This window comes from Nannospalax galili, unplaced genomic scaffold, assembly GCF_000622305.1.
Source record: "Nannospalax galili isolate Female #2095 unplaced genomic scaffold, S.galili_v1.0 scaffold204, whole genome shotgun sequence".
Lineage (NCBI taxonomy): Eukaryota > Metazoa > Chordata > Mammalia > Rodentia > Spalacidae > Nannospalax > Nannospalax galili.
In genome coordinates, this window is record NW_008350959.1 from 291,538 (window position 1) to 318,941 (window position 27,404).

Genomic DNA, 27,404 nt, shown 5'->3' on the forward strand with positions numbered 1-27,404 from the left:
GCAGGGGGTGGGGAACTGGGGTGGTAGGTGTTGTTGAGGGGGTACTTGGCCGGTTGATTGTTCTTGACTCTGGTGAAGTTGATGCAGCGTCCCTAGAAGAGAATCAGAGGAGGAAATATGAGCTGCCGCCTTAGGTCATAGCAGATGGGGAGTGTGATGGATCCTTGAAAGAATCTGTTGGAGACAGCAGACATACTGATGCTGCTGGTGACCCCACAACCCGATGTCACGTTAGCTGATGTGCCGCCCTGTCCCCCATCTCCTTTCCTGGGTTGGCTGGGTTACAGAATTGTTACAACTCATTTTCCCCTTGTGTCTCTTACCATACCATTACGGAGGGTGTCATATTTAATCTCAGCCTTGCCAGTTGGGTGTTGTAGTAAGCATTTCCTTTCATGGATGAGGTTCAGAAACAACAAGTCTCTTTCCCAAGGCTCTACCACCCCAGACTGCCCATGGCATGGTGGTGCATGCTTTTAGTCTCAGCACTTGGGAGGCAGAGACAGGTGGACCTTTGTGAGTTCAAGGCTAGCCTGGTCTACATAGTGAGTTCCAGGCCAGCTGGGGCTACAGGGAGACCTTTCTCAAAAAGAAAGAAAGAAATTCAATCAGAGAGACATTTTACTACTAAGCAGGCATCTACCCCAAATTCTGCTTTTTTTTACTGTGGCTTCAGATACTGAGAGACTCCTATGCCCTCCCTCAACATGCTCTTGACAGTACATAGTCAGAAGCCAGCCTGTGGTGTTCCTGCTCTGCCCTCCCTTACCAGGCTTCCACCCAACACTCGCCCTGTGGCAAGTTCTCCACCAAAAATCTCCTGCTGTGTCAATTTCCTTCATATTTATGTAAACATATAAGACTCACGCTCCCTCGCCAGGGCAGGGCATGATCGCCCTGTGTGCTCCTGGCTTCCCTCGACTTCCCAGGCCCACAGAGCATCTGTGGTTGTCTCTGCCATGTCACAGAATCCCCTTCAGGAAGGTCATGTGGGGTTACACAGCTGAGCCTGCCTTTCCTTCACTCCTCCTGCTTATTTAATCCACAGACAGGATGGAGTGCTGCCTGGGCGTCTTTCCACATCCCATGTCACCCAATCTCAGTGGGGGATATCCAGAGAGCCCCCAGTTCCCCTCGCCAGGGCCCGGGGAAGGGGAAAGGGAATACATAGGGTGAGGCTGTGGAATTTGAGGAACAAGAGGCAAGTGTGTGTGTGTGTGTGTGTGAGATCTAAGACTTGGCTTGGGATATATCAGCATGCTACAAGCTTGTGGGAGATCAGGGGTCTAGGGGCCTTCCCTCACATATGTGCCCCAGCCTTCTCCAAGGGGTCCTGTGCCCTCCATCTGTCTCCCCTGGTGACTTTGGCCTCCACTCTCTTTTTGCTTCCTTGGTTTCTAATTATTGTTGCACCACATAGTGCTGCCTGCACACTACAGTTGTTTTATCTGTAAATGCTTTGCCTCCCAGGCTTGAGAAGAAACTTCTGGAAGGTAGCAGCCTTGTTTTGTAGTTTGCTTTTCTACAACACAGGGCTTCCCTAGGCTGCTCTGTAGAGGTTTGGGGAGTCTGAGCCAGAATGGAGCTGTCTGAAGCCACGTGGGAAAAGCAGGGGCTTGGGAAGCATTAGCAATGGGCCTAGAAATTCCTTCACAAGACTTAATGTTAGCCAGAGTGTCTGGACCAGAAAAGGGCCAGGCTGACTGCACCATGACCAATGGCTTTCCATGTGGGAGCCAGCACCCAGGTCCCTGAAGTGTGTAAGTCCTCAGATTAAGCCAGAGCCCAACCTCACTGAATCCCTGTTAGGGCTGCACTAACTGTAGAAATCAGCTGGTGTCTTCTCACTTTCCTGCCCAGAGCTCCAACTCAGGCCCAGCTTTCAGGCCACGTGTTGCTTTTGTAAATTCCCAAGTGGCCAAGTAGCCCTTGTTTATGGCTGTATAAATGTAGGCCTTAGTTGCAGTTTATTTATGTAACTGGATAGAACTCCTTCCCTCAAGATGTTGCAGCCTGATGGTTATCATCTGAGGTAAATTCCTACAGTGACAACTCAGAGCTGTGATTTATTGAACGCCCTTCCTGGCCTTCATTCTTGGACACCTAACATACTCAGGGACTTCAGTTCCTCTGAAGGCGAAGGGAGATTCCGAGCCTCCACCAGGAGCTGCTGGAGCTGGGGTCAGGTCCCCCCACCTTCAGATCTTTTTTTTTAAAAAATATTTTATTATTTTTATGTGTATGAGTGTATTGCCTAAATGTATGTAAGTGCACCCATGTCATGCAATGCCTGTGGAGGTCAGAAGAAGGTGCTGGATTCCCTGGAACTGGAGTTATGAATGGTTATTAGCTGCCATTAGCTGTGGGTGTTGGGAACCAAACCTGGGTCCTTTTAACCACTGAGCCATCTGTCCAGCCCTGCCTTCAGATCTTTAGCGCTGCACTGGACTGGGGCAAGTGAGGGGTAATTGGTCCAGCAGCACCCACGCTTGCTCTTTGGGACTATGACCACACTACTTTACTAGAGGATGCTCCATCCGTAAGCTCAGGGTCTCCCAGCTGTCTAGCACTATTCTGTTCACAGTCCATCTGAGTACACATCTATTATAAAAGCTCTGAAAGGTACACAGATCAAAAGATGACCTCTTGACAGGGCAGTGGATGCTGTGGTGACACAAGGGACCCCATCCGAGGGTCAGCAACTGAGCCACAGGTCTTCTGAGCCAGAGCTCTCAAATGGGGCTGGTACAGGGGAGGGAGGGGGCAAGCTCACAGCCTCAGCATGGCTCTGTGGTGGGACATCCCACTGTGTGACTGGGGTGAGAGTCTACAGTGACACCTGCACTTTTCAGGCATCATAAGGGTTCCTTTAGTTACTGCTGGAAAGGGTCTACAACAGTGTCTGCTGCATCATATTTGGTGAACAGCTGAATTTAGTGCTGTCTCTCTGCTGATGGAAAATGTGTTCAATCAGAGGTAGTAACGTCTGAGTCTGAGGTAGACAGGCAGCTGGAGGTAGCATGAGGTCTGACTCCAGCGTCAGTGCTGAGTGAGCTGCACTCCACACTTGGCTTCTATAATAAAATTGGTAAGTAGGGAAAAAATGAGGCTGGAGATGTGCCAGAAGCAGCCCCAGCACCTGCTTTCCCTGCCTTTCCTCTTTTCCTGTTGCTGCTTAACTGCTGCCACTTAGTTCTTACAGGACCTCCCACAGTGCTTTGCAGGAGCAGCTAAAGGTGATGTATTTGCTCTTATCTTGCTGAGAAAAGGCGTAGCCACAGCATAGGCACGCTGGGACAAATTTTGAGGTGTGGCTCCAAATCAAGTTCTTAAAACCTAGGGCTAGAGCTGTGAGCACAAACACCGTAACACTTAGACCATATAATTGGCCTAAGGATCAGTTTACAGGACTTTTTTTTTGCTTGTGAGAGGATGATAGAAAGGCCAGATGTTCTTGGTGTTGTACACACCAGCAGCTCTCCACTGTTTGGTTGAAAGGTTGCTAGGACAACCAGAACTAGCCCTTCATAACACTTGCCCTGGCAACCCAGTTTAATTCTCTGCAGCATTGTTTTGGGGTGGTTTGATTTACATCCAAGATTGACTTTGACCTTGGTTTACCTTGCTGTCTTCATTACAAAGTAGGAATGCCAATGTTTTTCACACACATGTGGCAACATGCTGTGATGGAATTCTAAGAAAATCTGGGGCACAGCTTGGTGGTAGAGCACTTGCCTACTTGTTCAGTCCTCAGCAACACACACACTGTACACACACACTGTACACACACACACACACTTCTAAGAAGAAAACAAGACAGTATCTATTAATAAGCTAGGAGGGCTATCAGAAATACCCACACACATCATCTTCACCTATTATCAAAATCCTGTGTGGGGAAATGAGAGGGGAGGCTCAGAACTGTTTAAAAAATTTGTTCAAGACTATACAGCCTGCAAGAGGTGTAGTGGGAATGAAGTCTAGCTCTGTATTCTTTTTATTGAGTTATCCTGCATATGGACCATATAACTGCAAAACAAATTTTCTTAAAGGACCAATAGCTAATACCACACAGTGTAGCACATGGCCACAATCCATCAGCTCTTGACCAGCTGTAAGAGAGATCATTCCAGAATGTAAGATTGGTCATTCACTTTCCAGCTCAAAGTTCTTCAGTGGCTCTGCATCACACTTAAAATCAAATCTGTAGCCTCCAATGGCATATGATGGCCTTCGATCTGGCCTCAGTTTTTAATGCATTTTGTATTCAACGGCAGGATGTCTAGCCTGGCCCATTCTAAGCTCTCTGTGGATACTTTTCAATGAAAGGAAATAGCACTGACTTGGTGCTCTTTTTTGAACACCTCTTACATCAGTGTTTCTCCTCAGTTGGCTGATGCATCTCTGAGGCAGCATCAGGGTTTCTCCTTGATCCAGGACTGCTACTAGGACCTCAAGGTTCAAGTTTAAGTTGTCACTTGACAAATAATTCTTATATACCAGTGGGTCTCTGAATAAGAGAGTCTTTAAAAATTCACAGAGTCCTTGTAAGTTTAGCTTCTCAGAAGTTCAAGGGTGAGATAACATGGCTATGGTTCTAGACATCCTTAAGTTACTTCACTCTGGGCTCTACCAACATTTCCCAGCTCGGGGTGGGGTGGGGTGGGGTGGGGGAGGGATGGCTGCTACACGATCTTTCATCGGTTTCCTCCCTCCTTTCCTTCTCCCTCTCTCTCTTTTTTTAAAAAATTTATTTTGATTTTATGTGTGTGATTGTTTTGCCTACATGTATGTAAGTGTACCGCATGTGTACAATGCCTATGGAGGCCAGAGAAGGTGTCAGATCCCCTGGTACTGGAACTATGGATGATTGTGAACCATCATGTAGGTGCTGGAACAAAACCTGGGGCCTTTGCAAGAGCAGCCAGTGCTCTTAACTGTTGTGCCATCTCTCGGGCCCCTCTTTCTTTTTTGAGACAGGGTCTTATGTAGTCCAGGTGGACTCTGATCTTGCCATGTAGCTAAGGATGACCTTGAACTCCTTGAACTCCTGTCTCCACCTCTTGAGTACTGAGGTTATAGGCATGCACTACTGTGCTCAGTTTTTATGTGGTGTGGGGGATGGAACTCAGGGCTTAGTGCATGTTAAGCCATACTCTACCAAGTGAGCTTCATCCCTGATTCCTAACATTTAAATGTTAACTTGTTACTTTATACATACCATTTGGGTCACTTTTGATTCATTTATCAAAGGAAACTGTCCCTCTTCAAACCCCTTTGTCTTATTGGAGACCATGGACTGTAAGTAATTATGGTGTAGTTAAGATACAAAGCCTTGTTGACCATGTGCCAAGTTTTTCCTTTTGAACTGTAGAGTATGGAGACAGGAAAGTGGGATGTGTGACTGTGGTCTGCTAGGAGGCAGGACTTGTTCTCCAATGTGTCCTAACACACTCCCTGTGAAACCAGGGGAAAGCTACCATCTCTGAGGCCCTCACCTTCTTCATCTATCTGCAGCGCTGGCTAGACAGTGTCCCAGGGCTCTTCAGCCTTGATACTCTATGATTTCAGCAAATGCGAGTGTCTGTAGAACACTTCGCTTGCATGGTTTAATTGAATTCTGTTGGGGCATCCAGTGTGCATGTCTTTTTATAGTAGTTAGGCTAGCTTCAGCTCTTTGTACTGCATATTTTCCAGCTGTTCATGAGGATTTTTGAAATATTAGCAAATTGGAAATTCAGCACTGGAGGCATCACCTTCTGTTCTTAGGTTACTGTGGTAAGGATTCAGACTTGTCGCCGAGTTCTGAGTTTGGACTGCAGGATGCTGGGAAGATGTGAGAAGAACTGAGGGGTGATTGTGTGTGGAGAACAAGCCATGAGTAAGCTCATGTGTGCTGAGTGTTAGGAAACATCTGTTTGGGTATCAGGCACGCTCATTGGAGACAGAACTGGCCTTCGGAGATGGTTAAAAATATGCCATGACTTACACAGATTAAACTAAATAGTTTCCTATGAACAGAGGTCATTCAAGGAAACTGGACCTCGCAGGAAGAATACTAAAGCAATTATATGGAAAGAGTGTAATAGATATGCCAGGTTTCCTCTGACAAATGTCTTTCTCTGGCCTAGTTCTCACATGCATTGTCTTGTTGGGAGGGCTGTAGGTATCTCTCAAGTTACAAAAGGATTAACTTTCCAGAGCTTGTTTGGAGTTATCTATTTGGGATAGGGGTTAGCAGAGCATAGTTTCTAACTTAAATCATGCATGTAAAGAGAGACTGGTTCTCAGTTTACACCATGAAATCTAATTGGCCCATTGATGACAACTGACATAATTGATGAAGTTGGTGTTCTAGTGATTAGACACATGATCAATGAAAGGATGGATGACATCATGGCAACACTGCCCATGTATACGTCCCTTCACTCTCCAAGTCTCTGTGCATGCACTCTTCCAATGGCCGCTCACAAGGGGCGGAAGACAGTGTTAAGCGAGTGTGAGGTCTTGGCCTCATGAGGCATACAGTCTGGAGGTGAAGACAGAGTCAAATGAATCTATGAACAGATGTACTTGACAACCGTACCTGTGATGTTGCCATTATTGATTGGACCAGGGGTAGACACCTAACTGAGGCTTGGCCAATAAGATTTTCTCCCCTGGGAATCAGAATCAGGCAGAACTGACCATTTGAGTAGAGGGGTATAAGTGAGAACTGGGGTAGGGAGCATGCATCTTCTTCACGCCTGGGAGAATCAGAGGACGCCTGACTCCATTCTGAAAGACCTTTCACATCCATCCACCCCCACCACTCTTGCTAGTGCACATCTTCTAAAACTGGGGTCATGATGTAGACAGGTCTTCTTGGCCTCAGACTTCCCCTTTCACACTGATATATTGGTCTTCATATAAAATCTCCACAAGTGTGTGTGTGTGTGTGTGTGTGTGTGTATAAATGAACATTTAAAATAAGTAAAAAAGTGTATGTATATGCATATACATATACCACATACATGGGTATGCACACAAATATGTAGAGGTGCATATAAACACATTCAGTTAAGGACTTCCTATCTAACTACTCAGTGCCCCCCACCTACAGGATGCTTCTCAGCACCAGCTGTTGGCTCCTCTGAATTCCTCTGACTATCCCATTTCCTTTTCTGTCTTTGAACCCTACATTTGAACACTGATCCATCATTTGAAATGAAGATACCACAATTTGGCTTTTCTTGTGACAGCAGTCACACCACAGGCCCCCCTTCTGTGACACAGATGAAGGGCACAGGCATTGCTTCGTCCCCCTACCCTGAAGCAGGAGCCAGAGCCCAGAGTGAAGAGGTGGGCACAGAGGTGGGCTGTCAGTGGTGATGCCACATCTGGCTCCCTCCTTCCACCCCAAGCTTGGTTTGCCTGTAATAAATCTCCTACCCTAGCCTGCCTTTTATGTGCTGTCCGTGAAAAGGAGCCAAGGTCAACTCTCTTGGTTATTTGATTCATTCTGCTGACACACAGCTGGCGTGCTCTCTGTAATGATGTCTTTTGATGCCAAAATGAAGGGTAAGATGAAAGCCTGAAGGAAATATTTGGTAATACGAGGAAGCTAGAGAAATGAAGGAAAGGGTAGAAAGAAAAATGGCCTATCTTTAGTAGGATACATAAGATTCATTAAGAGTTACTGTTGATATACAACTTATTTAATATAAAATCTCCTTTTCACTGATTACAAAGTTCTATATTTGTTGAAAACTTGAAAAATACATAAAGGGAGGAGGAAGAAGAGCAAAGGAGAAGACATTTAATGGGACTCAGAATTACTTCTGTGCTTCTCTTTTTGAGACATACACACAATGCATATATTTACAGCAGTGCAATCCCACTGTGTAAGATTTTTAAATAATATGCTATGATTATCTCTCCTGTGCCAGCATCTCTTCCCTCTCTCTCCAAAGGCCTAGTACACCCTGGGCAAGGGCTCCGTCACATAACTGCATTTACAGCCCTTTCCTCCCTGCTGTCCATTCCCTCTCTCAACATCCCTGATCTTCTCCCCAGTGTTCACCCTTCTTGCTTCAAGTCTATTTTATTTTTAACAGCCCACTGAATCTAATTAGTTCTGCCCACTAATTGTACACTGCTGTGGAGGTGTCCACTGGTGTACAGGGATCTTGCCAGTGACCACCTCTCCAAAAGAAAAGTGACTCTTACCTCCTTCAGCAGGCATCAACTGCCTTGGAAGCCCTGCCCCCTCAGTACTAGAATTTTTAACTGGCTTGGTCTTGTGTAAGCCTGGTGCTTCTTTGCAATTTTCAATGATTATATACTTTTCTACCACAAAGTGGCACCAAATGAAATTAATCAGTCATTTACTGTGGGACAGTAAGACTCCAACTCATCTCTACTATGCACAATATATGAATATTTTCATTAGCCCATCAGTCACTTAAAGTACAATCGTTGAGTCAGTTTATGCACATTAGAACAGTTTTTAGTAATATACTGTCAAATTTTCTTCTAGGACAAGTGATAGTAACTTGGAGTCCCAATGCTTTTTTATGGCAATTTTGATTTCCCTACAGTTTCACTGATAGTTTCATAAGGAAAAGTTGTGCCAGTGTAACTGTCAGGGTAACCATTGGTTGTTTTGTTAAGAGTGAGACTGTTCCCTGTATATGCACATTCATCTTTGTCCACACCTTTAGTGACTAGCCTGTGCACATGCTCTGCCTACTTCTCCAATGAGCTGTCCAAAATCTTGCTGATTTTGAGCTCTTTACAGAGTAATGATGAGAACTTGTCTTACTCATGGAAATTTCTTTTCTTTTTTCCTTTTTTGGGGGGCAGTGTCCCCTTGTAGTTCCAGCTGACTTAGAACTTGCTATGTAGATCAGGCTGGACTTGGTCTAACAGAGATCTGCCTGCCTCTGCGTCCAGGGTGCTGGGACTAAAAGTGTGTGCCACCATGCCAGGTTTATTCATGGCAATAACTGTGTGTGTGTGTGTGTGTGTGTATGTGTGTGTGTTTATGTGTGTATGTAAATGTGTGAGGTAAATATTGAGTGTCTTCCTCATGGCTCACTACCTTATTTCTTGAGATCGGTCTCTCACCGAACCTGGAGCTCACTGGTTTGCCTAGGACAGCTGGCCAGTGAACTCCATTTATCCTTCTGTTTCTGCCTCCCAGTGCTGAGATTACAGATGTGCACCATTGTGCCAAGCTTTTATGTGGGTGCAGGGATCTGAACTCAGACCCTCATGCTTGTGCATTAAGCATTTTACTCACTGGGTCATCTCCCCACTTCTTTTCCTTTATTGTTTATTTATTTTACACAGAATCTCTTATGAAGTCAATCTGCCTTCAGACTCATAATCCTGTCTTGGCCTCCAGAGTGCTGGGATTACAGATGTGTATCACCACTAGCTATTCATGGTACTGTTAGAAGACCTAAGTTAAACATTCTTGTGTGGGCATTTACAGCAACTAGAGTCTACTTTTCATATGTACTGGAAGGCCTTCAGGATCTTCCAAGTTATTTTTAAGATTTATCTTTTATTTTTAATTATGTGTCTGTGTGTACATGTGTACATGTGTGCAGGTACCCAGAGGCCAGAAAAGGGTACTGGATTCCCTGGAGTTGGAGTTACAGGCAGTTGTGAGCTGCTTGATGTGAGTGCTAGGAACTGAACTAGGGTCCTCTGTAAGAGCTGTAAGTGCTCTTAACCACCAAGCCATCTCTCTAGCCCCTTTCCTAATAGTTTATAGCTTTATTATTCTTTGTTTTTAAAAGCTACATGTTTATTTATTCATTTTCTGTGCATGTGTTATGTGTGGGGTGTGCATGTGGAGGTCAGAGGGCACCTTGCAAGAGTCAGTGTTCTCTTCTCCCCTTGTGCCATAGGGGTCCTGGGAAAGGGACTCAGGTGGCCGGATGTGGTAGCAGGTGCTTGTAACTGCTGAGTCATCTTACCAGCCCCAGTTTTGCTTTTCCTTTTTTGATCTTTTTGAGACAGGGTCTCCCTGTTGCCTCAGCTGGCCTGAAACTCACTATGTAGACCAAGCTAGCCTCTGTGAAGTGATCCACCTGCCTCTGCCTCCAGAGTGCTGGGACTAAAGGTATGCCCCACTACACCCAGCTCCAGTTTCACTTTTCTGTGTCCATAGATTGTAAAGTCTAAAGTCAAACTACCAGGATTCAAAAATCCACGTTATCCTGGTGTGGTGGTGTGAATGAGGAATGTGAGAGTTCCTAGCCCCATTCCACATCCAGTTTCTTTCTCTGCTTCCTGTGAGTGCTCAGCTTTCTGCTCTGGCTGCCTCCAGCCACTAAGCCTCCTCAGCATGATGGACTCTTATTCCTCTGGGACTGTAAGTCAAATAAATTCTTCTTTCTATAAGTTGCCTTGGTCATAGTGTTTTATCATACAACAGAAAGATAACTAACACACCTGAACATATTAATGGATCTCTCTGTTTGATCCCTTTTCTTAAGTGGTTGGTTCAACTGTGTGGGGTTATTGTAAAGATTAATAGAAATTGCAATTAACTTTGAACAATGTTTGATACATAAAAGTGTTCAGGAAATGTTGGATATTATGATATGGAACATATTTTGGTATGGGTGAGATGCAAATTCAAATTAATATCTTCTTTTTCACATTAGATTAAACAGCTATACCATCTCCCATCCCCCGATTGATAAAACACTGCCTTCTCATACTGTAAACTCTTACAATTCTTGTATTTGCCTCTGGATTTCTGTTCATTTTCTCTGAGGTATCTGTTTACATTGCTAGCAGCAGAGGAGCAAATCACAATGGCCTTAAGAAATGTTTTAATATCAATATGAGAACGTTCATCATCGTCCTTTTCATAATCGTGTGCACTATTCTCATTGGTTCATTTTTTCTACTTGATTTAGAATGATTGAAGTTCATGTTTAAACTGGAGAAAGTGGATTTTTATTCTGCTGGTTAGATTTTAAATATTTTATTTTATTTTTTATATACAAGAAATCCTTATAGTGAAAGTCTTACCCATAGTGACAGCTCCTTGCTCCTCTTAGATGACACACACTGATTGTTTTGATGCAAAGATCCATCAATGATGTTGCCATTTCCAAAGAAATCATGGCAAAACCACTGCTCAGTTCTGCTCCTTGTGCTTTGTTCTCATTAGTCTGTCCTTGTATCAACAGACTCGTTGCTTCTGCTGGTTTATCTCATGTTCTTTCCTAAGTTTTAGCTGATGAATACCTCATTGTGTTTATTTTTCTTAATAATGGAAGACTTTAAGCCTATGATATTTGCAAACTGTAAAGGTTTTATTTGTGGTGTTCCATTCTATCCCATTAAACTGCACTTTGGATTTCCTCTTAGGGCCAACAATAATTTATGAAAGTGTTTTAAAACAGAAGTTTTAGGCACTTTTTGTTGTTGCTGTTTTTTGAGACAGGGTCTCCCTGTAGCACCTGCTGGCCTCAAACTCGCTATGTAGATCTGATTGGCCTTCATCTTACAGAGACCCACCCGCTTCGGCCTCCAGAAGCTGGGATTAAAGATGTGCTCCACCATGCCTGGCCTAAACTCTTCTTCATAAAATGTGCCTAGGAGTTTTGACTGGGCGTTGTGGCATGCACTTTTAGTCCTAGCATTCAGGAGGTAGAGGCAGGCAAATCTCTGTGAGATGGGGGACAGCCTCGTCTACATAGTCATAGTGAGTTCTAGGCTACAGAGAGACCCTGTCTCAAAAAAGGGGGGGCTGGAGAGATGACTCAGCAGTTAAGAGTACTGGCTTCTCTTACTGAGGATCCGGTTCAATTCCCAGCACCCACATGGTGGCTAACAACTGTCTGTAACTCCAATTCCAAAGAAATCCAATGCCTTCTTCTGACCTCCTAGGACACTGCATGACAGGGGTGTACTTACACACATGCAGGCAATACATTCATACACATAAAATAAAAATAATAACAAAATTTTAAAAAACAGTTTAATCTATCATTGCTAACTTATCAAGCTAGCATAGTTTTTATTTTTTAGTGTGGTGGGAAAACATAGCTTATAAAAACTACACTTTCTCTTTTTTCTCCCAGTGGCCTATGCTATAGTTAATTTTCATAAAATTTAAAAATAAAATGAATTCTCTATTTGAAGGCTGCTGGCGTGCAGACTTGTGTTCTGCAAGCCTCTGTACTTTCATCAGCTTGATCTTTTGAAGCCCATGGGTGGTGTGGGCACAGTAACTTTCCCCTCCAGTACTGCACACAATTATGTTTCCTCAAATTTGACTTTATGGTTCTAATTGCTGGGCCACCCAAGAGCAGCAGGGAGGTGGCCTGCCCAGAGCCAACTGGACAGAGAAAATTTCTTTTGCTCTGACGGTTTCCTGCTTTCTCTCTGTGCTGGCAGCTTGTCTGCAAGATGGCTGCACCCAATTTCTCCCTCCTGCACACCCCACTTGCTTGCACCTCTGCTCCTCCAATCCTGGATGGTTTCCGATAGCACTGAATAGCAGAATAGGAAGTCGTGTACTAGCTGTGAGCCTGACCCCAAAGGCCTGGCAGTTTCTGCTTCCTGGTTCCAGTACCTTGGGCTTCAGCTCCAGCCTCTTCTATTTTGGGAGTCATGTGGAGGGCCACCAAGGCACAGACAGGTGAAGAAGCCCTGTGGGATCCCTATCCCAGGCAGCTCCAGTAACTTCAGCCCCACCCACCGTCTAGCCAAAACTTCATAAGAGACCTCAGATGACAATTATCTAATGGGACCTCCCCAGACCATAGAACTTGGAGAAAAGGTAGTAAACTGCAGTTCAAGTTATATCTTTTGGAACCATTCATCATATAATCCTGAAGTGGCAGCCACTATCTTTGTCTAGTAGGTTTAGTCACAGCTTGGAGAAGCTGGTTAGCAGATCTGTTGTTGGTTTCTTTTTCCTTTGGATGCTGCACTCAACATCCTTCTCAAAGTGCTGCAACTCACTACCTGCCTGGGCAGGACTTTGCTCCTGGACCTCCAGGAGTAAGATAAGATCACCAAATGACATAAGGATACAACCCCAACGGCAACCAGAAGATACAGCCCTGGTAGTAACCACAAGCTACACTCTAGCCAATAACCAGAAGATACAACCAACTCTCACGGTAGCCAAAAGATGCAACCTTGATGGAAACCAGAAGATGCAATCCTGACAGTGACTGGAAGATACAGCCCTGATGAAAACAAGAGGACACAACCCTCACGGTAACTAAAAGATGCAACCCTGGCAGTAAACAGAAGACAATCCTGATGGTAACCAGAAGACCCAACCCCGACAGTAACTGGAAGATCAACCCTGAAGGTTACCAGAGGATGCGGCCAACCCTGATAGACTCAGAAGAAGGTAACCCTGACTATAATCATGTTAAATCTTCCTGCTCTCTCATACTGCCTTGCAGTGCTCATTTTGAAGTAGGCTACTACTGTATCATAGGGAAGGAGGAACCAAGAGAGGACTGGGAAAAGTGCAGCAATGAAAGGTTTTCTGGCTGTGCCAGCTCACTCTTCCAAGCTGAGCCTGTGACTGCCACCACTCACTTCCACACAGCGAGGGCAGAAGCTCACGATCAGTCTCCCTTGATTCTACAGTCAAGTGACGTTCATGTGCCCAAACTGGCAATTTGACCCGAATGATCTCTGAAAACATTTTAACAAATACTACAACAGAGAGGAGGTGGAACAAGAGAGTCCTCTGCACCCCAAAGCAGGTGAGTGAGCTCTGTCCCATGGGTCTCCGAAAGGCTGTTGAGTGCCATATCTGCCCCATGCCCAAGTTATAACTAATTACTTCTTGTATAAATGAAGGTATTCATATGTTCAGGTCGAGGAGAACTCTGATGCAAGGTCATTAAATCACTGTAGGCAAGAAAGACAAAACGCCTTGGTGATGCATGACAGTCTTAAGACTAAATCTCCTTGTTGATGCTCAAATCCTCTTTAAACCTCATCAACACACAAAGCTGTGTCATGTTATGTTTGTATTTCTTTGTGTGTGTACATGTGTGTGAAGGTTCACACGTGTGTGCAAGTGGACATCCATGTGGAGGTCAAACGACAACATTGTGCGTCATCTTCAAGAGTCATCCTCCTGTTTATTTATTTAGAAACAGGATCCCTCGCTGGCCTGGAACCCACCTTGTAGGTGAGGCTGGCTGGCTAGTGAGCCCCAGGGATCCACCTGTCTGAAGTGCTAGGATTATACGGTTAAAAAATGTGGGTTTGGGGCTGGAGAAATCGGTCAGTGGTTAAGGGCACTGACTGCTCTTGCAGAGGACCTGGGTTTGATTACCAGCACCCACATGGCGGTTACAAATCGCCCTTAACTCCAGTTCCACAGAAATCCGAAGCCCTCTTCTGACCTCTGTGGCATTGCATGACACAGGCACACTTACATACATGCAGGCACTATACTCATACACATAAAATAAAAATAATAAATAAATATATATATAAAAATGTGGGTTCTGGGAATTGAACATAATACTCGAATGACTGAGATATTCCTCCAGCCCTGTTTGCATTTCTAAAAAAAGTGTGTGTGTGTGTGCGTGTGCGTGCGTGTGTGTGTGTGTGTGTGTGGCAGGGAGTATTCTATGAAAACCTGATCAGGAGACCAAAGTGAGACCCACTAGCAAGAACAGGGTATGAGACCTTTCAGGGTAGAAAGATGAGGGCTCAGGCAGATCTATGGGTAGTGCATTCTAGGGGTGGGCTAGGTTGCAACATCTGTCGGTTGGAAAGGAAGGAATTGTGCTGAATGGTATCCAGCAAGGTGCACTCTAAACATCACCTAACTTTGCTCTTCTAGAACCCAGCTGCTGGCACTGACCGCCTTCCCTTCATTGGAGACATGAAGTTCAGTGTGCACTCCATGGGTCTTGCCAAACAGCGCAGCAATTACTTTGCCAAGGACTCTGGTTTTAATTAACATTTTGGATGGGTCTCAGCAATATTACTGCCTTAGTGTACGTTTCAGTTTTTTAAAATTATGTGTATGAGTGTATTGCCTGCAGGCAAGTGGGTGCACCCGTGTCCTGCAGTGCCCGTGGAGGTCAGAAGAAGGTATCAGATCTCCTGGAACTGGAGTTTCAGCTAGTTGTCAGCTGCCATGTGGGTGCTGGGAATCAAACCCGGGTCCTCCACAAGAGCAGCCAGTGCTCTTAATCATTGAGCTATCTCTAGCCCCTCCTTTTCAAAGATTTAAGCAGACACTGTGGCACAGTCACGTGAGTGAGTAAAGGCTGGCCCAGGATGAACTTCCTTACTGGACTTCCTTCTCTCCTTTTCTCTCCCCACTAAGGGTCTGCGATGTTTTCCCTTCCTCCCTCCATGGTTCCAGTTCAGTGACTAACTACTGAGACCAACCATTACTGTAGTATTTCTATTTATTATTTTATCTATATTGAGGTATTTGCCTTAATCAGTTTGTACCAGAAGACAAACTGACTAAGATTGCTTGGCCAAGGGCATTATTTAGCTTGGATGTGAAAATTCCAAATTATGAAATTAACTCATTGGGTGCATAGCTTGATCCTGCTCCCACTCCACACACACAGGCTCACAGCTGAAGGGCTGCTGCTTTTGCAGTGTGAGGAATGCTGTTAGGATAACTTCTTTTCCTATGCTTGTACCTATTCAAAACACTTCCTCCAAAGTAGAGATAATACTAATTTAAAAAGAAAAAAAGCATGTTTGACCCTTTCTGTACCTTTGCCAGTGAATGGATTGATATAGACTGAATACCTGTTCCCTCAAATTTGCAAGATGAAGTCCAAATCCCCAAGAGCACGTCTCTGGAGATGGAGCCCTTAGGAGACAATTAGGGTTCTATGAGGTCATGAGGAGGGGGCCCCTCAGGATGTGATTAGTGCCCTTTTAAAATATATATTTTTAAAAGTTTTATTTTATGGGTATGAGTGTTTTTCCTGCCATGTATGTAAGTGCACCCATGTCATGCAATGCCTGCAGAGGCTAGGAGAGGGTGTTGGAACTCCTAGAACTGGAGTTACAGGTGGTTGTTAGCAGCCATGTGGGTGTTGGGAACCAAACCTGGGTTCTCTACAAACTACTGAGTCATTTCGTCAGCCCTAAAATGTATTTTTTTAGACAGGTCTTACTATGTAGGCCAGACTGGCCTTGAACTCACAGAGAGAGAGAGATCTGCTTGCCTCTGCCTCCCCAGTCAGGGATTAAAACTGTGTGACGCCACACACAGTTGTGATCAGTATCTTTATAAGAAGAGGCACCAAAGAGCCTGTTCTTTTTCTGAGTAACCTCCATGGAAAGACTGTGAGTTTACAGCCTGGAAGGAAGCCCTTACCAGAATCTAAGCACACTGGCATCCTGATTTTGGACTTCCAGGCTCCAGAACTGAAAATAATAACTGTGTGGTGATTAAGCCACCTAGTACATGGCATTTTGTTATGGCAGACTGAGCAAATGAGACCAGCAGCTTCCACGGTGTGTACAGGTTAGGGTCTCAGCACATCACACATGCAACATGTTCGAGTCCCATGTCCTTTCGTGTGAACTCAGCATGCTCCCTAGCCACAGGGACCAGGTGCTTGTTATGAGGTCCCAAGTTTTGTACTTATCACTGGATCCTGATGCTGGGTCAGGCTTGGTACTTGCTGCTATCCTGATTCACAAGTGTAGAAAGAGCTCCAAAAGCCTAAATAATTTACCCAGCATCTCTGTGTGAGTGACACTGTGGGGACAAACCCTGGTTTGTTTATATTCTGTAGTCTTTCTTTTAAACTGGAATGAATCTGCTGCAAAATGAATGGAACCACACAGCCACCCTGAACCATTCGCCAGTAACAGGATCTACCTGAGGACATGCTTTCTGACCAGTGCTCCCTCCTCTCCCAGCTTCCTAAGCCTCTATTTGTTCTTTCTTCAGACTTTTAGTGCCCTCTAGCTACTGTTCTTGGAGAGGAGCCCTGGGTACCCCTACCCTTCCTTCAATCAAAACCTGCCTTTCCCTGTGCCTCTCCCTCACAATCCTGGCCCGTGTTTCCTAAGTGACAAGTCTCTGACCTGGTCCACAAGCTGCATTCACTTAGGTGGTTTATTCCTTAAAAGGTTAGATCTTTACAGAGACGGACAACTGTCTCCTGTTTCTTTTCACTTTTTTCTTTGGTAGTACTGACTTCACTGGGCATGTATGTGACCACCCAGTGACCACCATGTTCCCAGCCTGCCTTGCACAAGGTAGCTCAAAAGGGAATACATGATGCCAAGAGGCCTGGCCTAGTTGGTGGTGAATCATAGATGGGTGTGGCCTCCTTTGCAGCAATGTGGATGTGAGCATGCGTGATACAAATGATTCTAGAATGTGCCTTCCAAAGAAGGGGCATGGCCTCTCCTTCCATTCTTGGACTATGGGAAGAGGGCTACCCCCCCTAGGGGTTGGTGGGGAGACAAGGTAGAGGGTTCCTAGATACACAGGGCTGCCATATTGACCCTCAGCAACTCTTCCCCAGAGGGTTACTTGTATGAGAGAAAAATTTCCACCTGGGGCTAAGGAAAAGGCTCAATTGGCATATTAGCTACTTTTCTGTTGTGGTGATAAAGCATGATGACCAAGGCAACTTACAGAAGAGTTTATTTTGGCTTATAGTTTCAGAGGGAGAGCCCATGAGGGTGGGGGAGGCATGGCAGGGGTGGCCAGAGCAGGAAACTGAGAGCTCACATCTTCAAACACTCACATGAAGCAGAGGGGAGAGCAAGAGAGCGAGAGCGAGAGCGAGAGAGAGAGAGAGAGAGAGAGAGCAAGAGCGAGAGTGAGCTAGAGTGAGAGAGAGCGTGAGAGCGAGAGCGAGAGCGAGAGCGAGAGCGAGAGCGAGAGAGAGAGAGAGAGAGAGAGAGAAAGTGGGATCAGGCTATGAGCTTTCAAAGCCCATCCACCCCCTAGTGACATATTTTCTCCATCAAGGCTGCACTTTCTAAACCTCTGCAAACAGTGCCACCAACTGGGGACCAAGGGTTCAAACATGTGGGCCTATGGGGGACAGTCTCATCCAAAATATCACAATTGATAGATGCTTGCCATATGAGCATGAGGACCTGAGTTTGCATCCCCAACATCCATATAAATAGCTAGGTGTGGCAATGTGAGCTTTGCCAGTGCTGAGGTTGGGGTGGGCAGAGACAGGCAAATCCCTGGAACTCATTAGTCAGTAAGCACAGCCATCCTGGTGAGCTCCAGGAAGAGACCCTGTCTCAAAAAATTAGGTGGAGAGTGATTGAGGAAAACACCCACCTTGACTTCTGGCCTCCACACACACATACACACCTGAACATGTACATACATGTATGTGCACACACACACACAAATTTCCATCTTGTTTGAATATATGTTATTTTGGGCTTTTGTTAGATCAGCTGACATTCTATCCAAAATTATATAACTCAAGAAAAGATCCCTCTTTAAAGACAGTGTTTTACTGTAAAGGGAAATTCCAGGGCTGGGCATCTGGGGTTAGGTGGGGGGTTAGGCTCTCCTAGGGCATTCTGGGGTTAGGTGGGGTTTTTGGAGTACCTTCTAATTTGATCAGATGGATAGCTGTCCAGCTGGCCCCAGGGCCAGTTCATAACTTTTGTTTTTCAAATGAGACTTGTGATGACCTTGCCTGCCTCTTAAACTGACAAAGAGAGATAGTCATCAGAGCTCTGAAGGGTCGTGGCTGATACATGCAGTGGGGGATGCAGGAGCAGCTATGTGGGATTTGAACCAGGAGTTATGTGTATCTGAGGATGGCCTGGTAGGCCACCCAGCACAGCCAATAGTTTGTGTTCTTGTAAAGAGAGCCGAGCTAACTGTAGGCCTGTAGGCACGTTCTATGGGCAGAGCGCAGGCCAGGTTTTGCAACTCTAAAATGAGGCATTTAGTATTAGGTCAGGGTGTAGGGATGGAGCGGAAGAAGGTGATAGGTACAGTGAGGACTGGCAGCACACAGTTCTTCATTCTTTTCAGAGAGAACAGCTGTGTGGTGATGCTATGAGACACTCTCAACGTGTGTGCACAGTCTTCAGTCAATCAAGGCCAACTTCAGCCTACAGCTCTCAGGGAGGTGGCCAGCATAGAAACAGGGCTTCTTATTTGAGACTGAAATAACTATGGGACAGGATCTGACACCTGACAAGGGCAACCCCACCCCTCTGTGTATGTGTACATGCATGCACACATGTGGACCTGTCACTCTTCACGCCCTTTCCTTACTGTAAGCAACTCCAAGGTCATTCCTCACCCCTCTGGCTGACAGGCATTCTGCTTGATACTAGAGCCTAAACCATCTCTGGGGAAAAGAAGGCACCCTTGGGTTGTCTACTTGTAACTAGAGAGTTATTACTGTTGTTTCTGAGAACAAGAACACATAGCCTTGCAGTAGGGATGACGGGGTCAGTGACAGCTCTGTCACCCTTGGAAAACACTGCTGTCCCCTCAGGACTACTGAAGGAATACAGAGCACAAGCTTTCTAAGTTCTCAATATTTTTTACTTTTAAAGGGACGAATTTTGGCCATTCTGCCAAAAAGCATGATCTCATGATGTTCTTTTACTGGGTAAAGAACAAGATCATAAACCAAATGAAGATTGAGCTTCATACCAAGCCTTTGAGTTCCACAATCTTGGGAGAATGGCCAGAGCCCAGAGAAGAGAGTAAACAATGGCCAGCTTGTGATTGTCTCTGGAGACTTGGTGGCAGAAACAAAGGTAGAAGCAGACGTGGTCACTGGAAACAGCACCCTGGGCACCTGTGTGTCCAGCCCTCTACTTGACCTGGAACACTGTTCCCCCTCCACTCCCTGCCAGAGTCTAACTCAGACATAGGATATGCAGGCTTAAAGCTGTCCCTGTAAGTGCACATCTGTTTCTTTCTTGTCTCAAATCACCACCTCTTTCATAAAAAAGGAGTAATTAAGGACATTAAAACACTTATGGAGGGGGCTGGAGAGATGGCTCAGTGGTTAAGAGTACTGGTTGCTCATGCAGAGGATCCGGGTTCAATTTCCAGTACCTGCATGGCAGCTGACTGCTGTTTTGTAACTCCAGGTCCAGGGGAATTGGATGCCCTCTTTGACCTCCGAGGGCATTGCATGACATGGGTGCACTCACATACATGCAAGCAATACACTCATATACATAAAATAAAAATAATTAAGAAAAAAACACTTATGGCCGGGCGTGGTGGCACATGCCTTTAATCCCAGCACTTGGGAGGCAGAGGCAGGCAGATCTCTGTGAGTTCAAGGCCAGCCTGGTCTACATAGTGACTTCTAGGACAGCTGGGGCTACAGGGAGAGCCTGTCTCAAAAAGACCAAAAAAACCCCAAAAAACAATAAACAAAAACAAAACACTTATGGAAAGAAGATAAGAGAAAACCCTATGCTAACTGCTCAGCGTGCCATGGATAAAGTTCAGAAACCCTATACATTCCCACATTGCTCTGGGCCCTTCATTTCCAGCTGATGCAGTAAAATCAGGATTCCCTTGCCTCCTAAAAAAATTTCATTGACTCTCTGAGAAGGTCCTCTTTGGTGAGTTGTCCCACAATCAGAACTAGGTGTCTCTTTTCTTTATTTGTAGATTCTTTTTTTGCTCTTGCATTTAAAAAGTTGAATTGTAAGAAAAGGACAAGACGAGAACCGAAAAGGCATCACCTTTCACAAGGGTGTGCGACATTGCTTCATGTGACGTTTTACTGTAGTTCAGGAACATAAAATCACACAGCTAGTTTTTCTAAGGCTTATTTAAGTGGTCTCAGTGGGAGGTGACTATTTAGTGGGGCAGCTTCTACTTGGTTCTGGGCCCCTTCATAGCCTCTGGTCAACAGGCAGCTGTTCTATGCCTGTCTAAGTGGCCCACTGTGGGAGGCAGACTTGAGCCTAGGGTGAAAGTCTTATTGACAGCCATACAGCAGGCCTGAGGCAACGGCCCAACTGCTGGAGCCACAAGGAATGCCTTGTGACATTTTGCTCCCATTGGCAAATCATGAGACTGATGCCTAGAGCTCGCCACTCCCTAATCACCACCCTTGGGTACCTCACCTTTAAACTACTTACTGTACTGTGCACCACCCTTGGATACCTCACCTTTAAACTACTTTCTGTGCTGTGACTGGACCACTACCCCTATATAAGCTTGTGCCTTCCTGCAATAAACGAGATCTGTGTCACTGAACCTGGTCTCCTGTGTCTGAATGTGGCTCCATTGACACAGTCTCCTCACCAGCCCTGGGGTCTGGACCGGACGACTGATCAGGGGAACTAAAGAGAGCAGGAGAGTGGCCATAGCCGGAGGAGAGCAGCCACTCGACAACCACAGCCCACATTGCTGCAAAGATCATCTTTCTGTATGTTTCCACTTCTCAGTGAATAAACATTGCTCGAGTCTTTTCTGTGACATTCATTAATTTCTATTCTTTTTTTGGGGGGGGGGTTGTGTGTGTGTGTATGTGCATGCCAGAGATCAATGTCAGGTGTCTTCTTCTATCCCTCTCTACCATTTTGTTGTTGTTGTTTTTTTTTCAAAGACTGGGTCTCCCTGTAGCCCCAGCTGGCCTGGAACTTGTTATGATATAGACCAGGCTGACCTTGATCTCACAGAGATCCATCCGTTTCTGCCTCTGGAATGCCCTGCCACGACTGGTCCCACATTACTTTTTGAGACAGAGTCTTTCACTGAATCTGGAGCTTGTCGATTCCGCTAGATTGGCTGGTCAGAGAGCCCCAGGGATTCTCCTGTTGTTTAAACAGTCTGGGGATTAAGAACTACTGCCGTGCTTGACTTTTTATGTGGGTTCTAGGGCTCAGGTCTTCATGCTAGTGCAGCAAGCACTTTACGGACTGAGCCATTTCCCCAACCTTCATTTCTATTCTGTAAATAGTACTTCATTTAATAACCTTCCTTTATTAAGACAGTCCTTATCAACCAGCATATATCAATTAAAATCACCCTTTATATTTGCAGTGACAGCATATAAGGTAAGGAATCACTGGCACACAGGGACCCCAGGGGTCAACTGCTCCATTCTTTGGATTCACAGTTACATTATGTAGATAGGTCCCAACAGTTCTTGCTCAGGAAGATGGGTGCTGTCATTATCACATACCAGGAGAGTGACCTTGTTTCATAAGTCATTCTAAGACTTACATTTAACTTAAGTCAAGCTATAGTGAAGGGCCAATTACTAGCACAAAATTGGTGGATGAATAAAGGAACTTAAATCTTACTGAATAAAGTTTTACTTTTAGCCAGCTGGCTAAGGGAGATAAGTGTCTTAGTTTCTTGGTATTTATTTATTTATTTATTTATTTACTTATTTATTTATTATTAATTTATTTGTCTTTTTGAGACAGGATCTCTCTGTAGTTCCAGCTAGCCTGGAACTCACTATGTAGACCAGGCTGGCATCAAACTTACAGAGATCCACCTGCTGCTGCCTCTCAAGTGCTAGGATTAAATGTGTGCATCACCACACTCAGCTTAGTTTCTTTGTTTAAAAAATTTATTCATCATTTTATATATTATATATCACTTATATATTATATATCGCATATATTTTTAATTTTATATGGACCTGCATGTATGTAAATGCACCCCTGTCGTGCAATGCCTGTGGAGGTCAGAAGAAGGCATCGAATTTCCCTGGAACTGGAGTTACAGATGGTTGTTAGCCGCCATGTGGGTGCTGGGAATTGAATCCAGGTCCTCTGCAAGAGCAGCAAGTGCTCTTAACCACTGAACCATCATCCCACCCCCCAGTTTCTTCATTTTGTTTGTTTTTTGTTTGAGATGGGGTCACTCTGTAGCTCCAGCTGGCTTGGAACTCACTATGTAGAGACCAGACTGACCTTGAACTCACAAAGATCTATCTGCCTTTGCCTCCTGAGTGCTGCAAATAAAGGTGTGTACCACCATGCCTGGCCATGCCTTAGTTTCTAGCATGTATGTGTTTGTGCATATGTGTACACACTTATGCAAACATGCATGTGTGTGCTGTTTCCCTTCTGGGGAGCAATGTGATCCTACTAGGTTCAAGGCCCTTAAGCAGAGGGCCAAACTTCCTTCTCTGGAGGTCACTTAGGCACAGGGAAGTCCTTCAGTCATGGCAAGGGCCCATGACCCATTTTTCCTCATGCAGGCTCTGAATAATTCCCAAATCAATGGCAGGACCATCAAGACCTGCTGAGAATCAGAGCTGCTTCCCAATACAAGACTGGTGTGGGGAAGATACCTATCTTTAGCCAGTGATGAGGCTGTAAAGTAGGGATTTATTGTGGTCTAAGTTCCTGTAGTACAAATATATCTCTACATGCATATAGAATCTCTACCACAGTCATGAGCAGACTGAAGAACAGCTTTCTGATGTCAAAACAGAGCTGCTATTAAGGCTCCTGGCTTGTTTTAGCTGGTCTTGGGCCTTTCAGCCTTCAGTACCATTTATACTGCTCCTGCCTTGAGGGCCCCCACCCCAATTAGATGGAAAGTCTAGGTGGGGTGGGATACTTAACAGGCTGTAGTTTTCTGTAAGCCTGTTTATTAATGCTGTGAATTATAGGGTCAGATTCTCTGGGCAGGTTTCACCTTGGGATCTGGCTTCCTGGCAGCTGGGGTTTCATTCCTAGAGTGACTTCTGACTCCTGTTGGAAGTTGGTCAGGGTTAAAGAAGGGAGTGGCATCCTTTCTGGGTTAGCCCCAGATCACCCAGCCAGGAGTAAGTCCTCAGCCACACCCACCCAAATCACTGTTACCACCCAGCTAGGAGGGTTAAGTTCTCCAGAGCTTTTAGACCCCAGGCCCATGGCACACCAGAGTGGTGTCATGATGACGTACAATGCCATCTTCTTCTCACATAGCTTTAGCAAGAGAATATGGAAGGACTCCCAACCTCCACTGAAAATAAAAGAACTTCTAGCTACCCCCCCCCCAGCCCAAGTGCTTTTTTTAAAAAAAGAAATTGGCTGTCTAAAGTGGCCCCAAACCTAAAACTCACTGCAGTTGAACTTTTGAGTTGAATTTTAATCAACAAAGACTTGGGGTAATATTTCTGCACTTTCTACACAAGGACTAGGGGCAGGACCTGTATAACCTTTTCATTGTGGGTTTCCCTGTTCTGTGGAGGAGCCTCATACCTTGTTCCTATCTTCCCAAGACAAGAGATGGTAGAGAACACTTGACTGCCTGTCCTGAGTCCCCAAGGGGCTAAGAGCCTTGGGGAAACCCATGAGATACCCTGTGTGCACCACTGAAAGGTGGGTTCTTCAGGAAGCAGGTGGGGCCAGTCTTCTAGTATCTGAGTCTGACCTGGGGCTGTAGATTCACCATCCTGGAGACTGAGGGGACACATATCTTCTCATGATTTATTTTCTGTGAGAATCCAAGTTGTCTAATGAAAAGAGTCTTTTCTACATACCTCCCAGGGCCTAGAAAAGCAACCCACGTATGTACCCATGAATATTCCCCTCACATGTGGGCCTCCATCTGCCTATTCCTAGACCTGGCCTGCAGGAACGGATGGATGAGGTCACTTCCTTACAGTAACAGCTGTACTGATCCACAACAGCCACAGTACTGAGCTCAGAACTGTGTCTAATCTGCACAACTCTCCCATGAGCTCATCTTTCAGATTCAGAGAGGTAATTAGCCAAAACCACAGAGAGAAGCAAGGCTGGTTGCAAACCAAGCTTGGCTTCATTGTTCTTAGTTCTTTAGATTATGTTGCTGATACAAAATAATTACACAAAACTGAACTCTCCACAGGGGAGTGGACCATCCTTCTGACAAAACTCAGAGGGATCGAGACAAATAAGCCATGTCTGTGACCTGGATGCTGCCCAGCAGCAATGGCAGAAGGTCTTGAAGCCTTAAGCATTTTTGGTGGGAACTGCTGACTAGAGTCCTTGGCAGGAGTCTAGGACAGACAAACACATGGCTTCTAAGTCTCAAAGACAGGAAGTGGTGGTCATCCTGTGAGCAAAGGTTCACAGAGAGCAAACTGTGCCAAACCTCATTTTTCTGCAAGTCCTACTGGATTCACAGAGGGGCTGACAGATGTGGTTAATCTGTACCTCAGCAAATTGTTTCACCGTGTCTTGAAGCACATTAGAGGAAAGATGGACTGATAAGGGCTGGACATGTAGCTGCAATTTATATGGCTCTCACAAGGTGGAACAGCAGGAGCCCCAATGTTGGTTAATGTAGGCATGTCAGTGACAGGAGTTCTTAACACAGCATTAAGGACATAGTAAACACTGGGTAAACAGTTGTTGGTGGCCCCATGAAAGAGCTCTTTCTTTGATTCAGCAAATGTTTTTGGAATAGATGAAGTTTGGGAAGTGGAGGGACAAAATATTCTCTTTGATCAAGGGAGAATGAAATAACCTCTAATACCTATTTTCTTCTGATCTCTGAAGCGGTGTTCTTGGCTTATATATCCTTAGCCCTTCCTCTACATGCAGTTAACATGACTGATTGGGTGGGAGGGCTAACTGACACCACCATCAACTCCTTGACAAGCATGGGAAGGAGGTGTGACTATAGCTTGCTGGCATAGTGGTCACTTCCAGTTAACACTCCACCCCTTCCTCCAACTCTTACATTCTTTCTGCCAACCTCTTCCACAAAAGTCCCTGAGCCTTGGACATAGTGATGGTTGAAAATGCCTACTCACAGTGTCTGGACAGACTACTCAGGGACTCTGTGGGAAAACTGTGTGTCTACATGCATTGGTATATATAAATGTTTGTATGTGTAGATATGTGTCTATACATGTTGGAATATGTATTGTATGGATGAATATATATATATGTTTGCATGTACTTTTGTATATACATATGTGTCTATATTTGCTGGTATGTATGTTTGCGGATAGAGATGTGTATGTATGTTTATGTGTCTTTATATATACATTTACATATGTGCCAGAAGGTGGCTTTCATAGTGCCAGAAGGTACTATGCAGATGGCCGGGGGAGAGCTATCCCCTATAATTCTGCTTAACAATGGACCCAGCATGCTGCTCTATCAACATGCCAAACAAGATGTTCTGGCTGGTGCAATAGTGGTGCATCTAGTGTATGTACAACCAGCAAATATTCAATTGGATATAATGCCCACTCCTAGGGGCTGAACACACATCTGGTACTGTAGACCAGGCCAATCCCCTGTGTCAGGGGAGGATATAGGCCCCAGTGGGAAGCCACTGCAATTGTTTTGTTAGATGGAAATGATGCACCTGCTAAAGTACTGACCAAGCATTTGTGTTTACGCCTGTAGGTTAAGTTATTGTAGCAGCCACTATTTAGATGTTCTTGCTTCTCGTTGTTTGTGTTTTTATAGTAGATGGGATTCCACTGAAATGAGCCAACAGCCCATGGAAAATGATGATGCAGAGACCCAAAAGTTCAGTGCCTTGCCACAATGGGAGGAAGATCATCCCACACCTATCACCCCCTCCAAGGCTCAGGGACTTTTGTGGAAGAGGTTGGTGGAAAGAATGTAAGAGCTGGAGGAAGGGGTGGAGTGTTAACTGGAAGTGACCACTATGCCAGCAAGCTATAGTTACACCTCCTTCCCATGCTTGTCAAGGAGTCGGTGGTGTCAGTTAGCCCTCCCACCCAATCAGTCATGTTAACTGCATGTAGGGGAGGGGCTAAGGATATATAAGCCAAGAACACCGTGAGGAACACCTCTTGCCACTTTCTGTGGCTGTGGGAAAGTCACAGGATCTATATTTGAGTGTGGACTTTCCAGAACAGTCGAAAATGGGGGGGGCACAGTTCTGTAAATAAATCCCCACCCTATGCTCTGTTAGCAAGCCTAATAAACTAGTTAGGATTTTCAAAAAAAATATAAATAAATAGCAGAGCTAACGGAAACCTTCATTATTCCACCAAAGTTGACCCTATGTCGGCAAATCCTTTGATCTTTGAATTCTTATTCCTATTTTTTCCCCTTTTAAAATTCATTGTATATATATATATATATTTAAATTTTATCATTTTTATTTTATGTGTATGTGTGTATTGCCTGCATGTAGGTAAGTGCACCCGTGTCATACAATGCCTGCAGAGGTCAGAAGAGGCTGTCAGATCCCCTGAGACTGGAGTTATGGACAGTTGTTAGCTGCCATGTGGGTGCTTGGATTTGAACCCAGGTCTTCTGCAAGAACAACCAGTGTTCTTAAATGCTGAGCCATCTTTCCCACCCCATATTTTTTATGTAACCTGCTTAAAGTTATTTCTGGAAAAATGTGTTAAAAATTGCCTCTTTTTGGAATACTAAAAAAATATGTGTTGATATGTGTGCTTGTATGGGTTGATTCACACACACACACACACACACACACACACACACACACACAC

The 27,404-nt window shown here is 45.0% G+C and overlaps 1 protein-coding gene across 1 annotated transcript in view; it reads right to left on the reverse strand.

Annotated features, from left to right (window-relative positions):
• Antxr1 (ANTXR cell adhesion molecule 1) overlaps window positions 1-27,404 on the reverse strand; it is a 254,868-nt gene that overhangs the window by 3,188 nt on the left and 224,276 nt on the right. Inside the window, 1 exon segment of the mRNA XM_029553527.1 lies at window positions 1-92. This exon segment is cut by the window's left edge and continues 1 nt beyond it. Coding sequence (XP_029409387.1) covers window positions 1-92 — 92 coding nt within the window.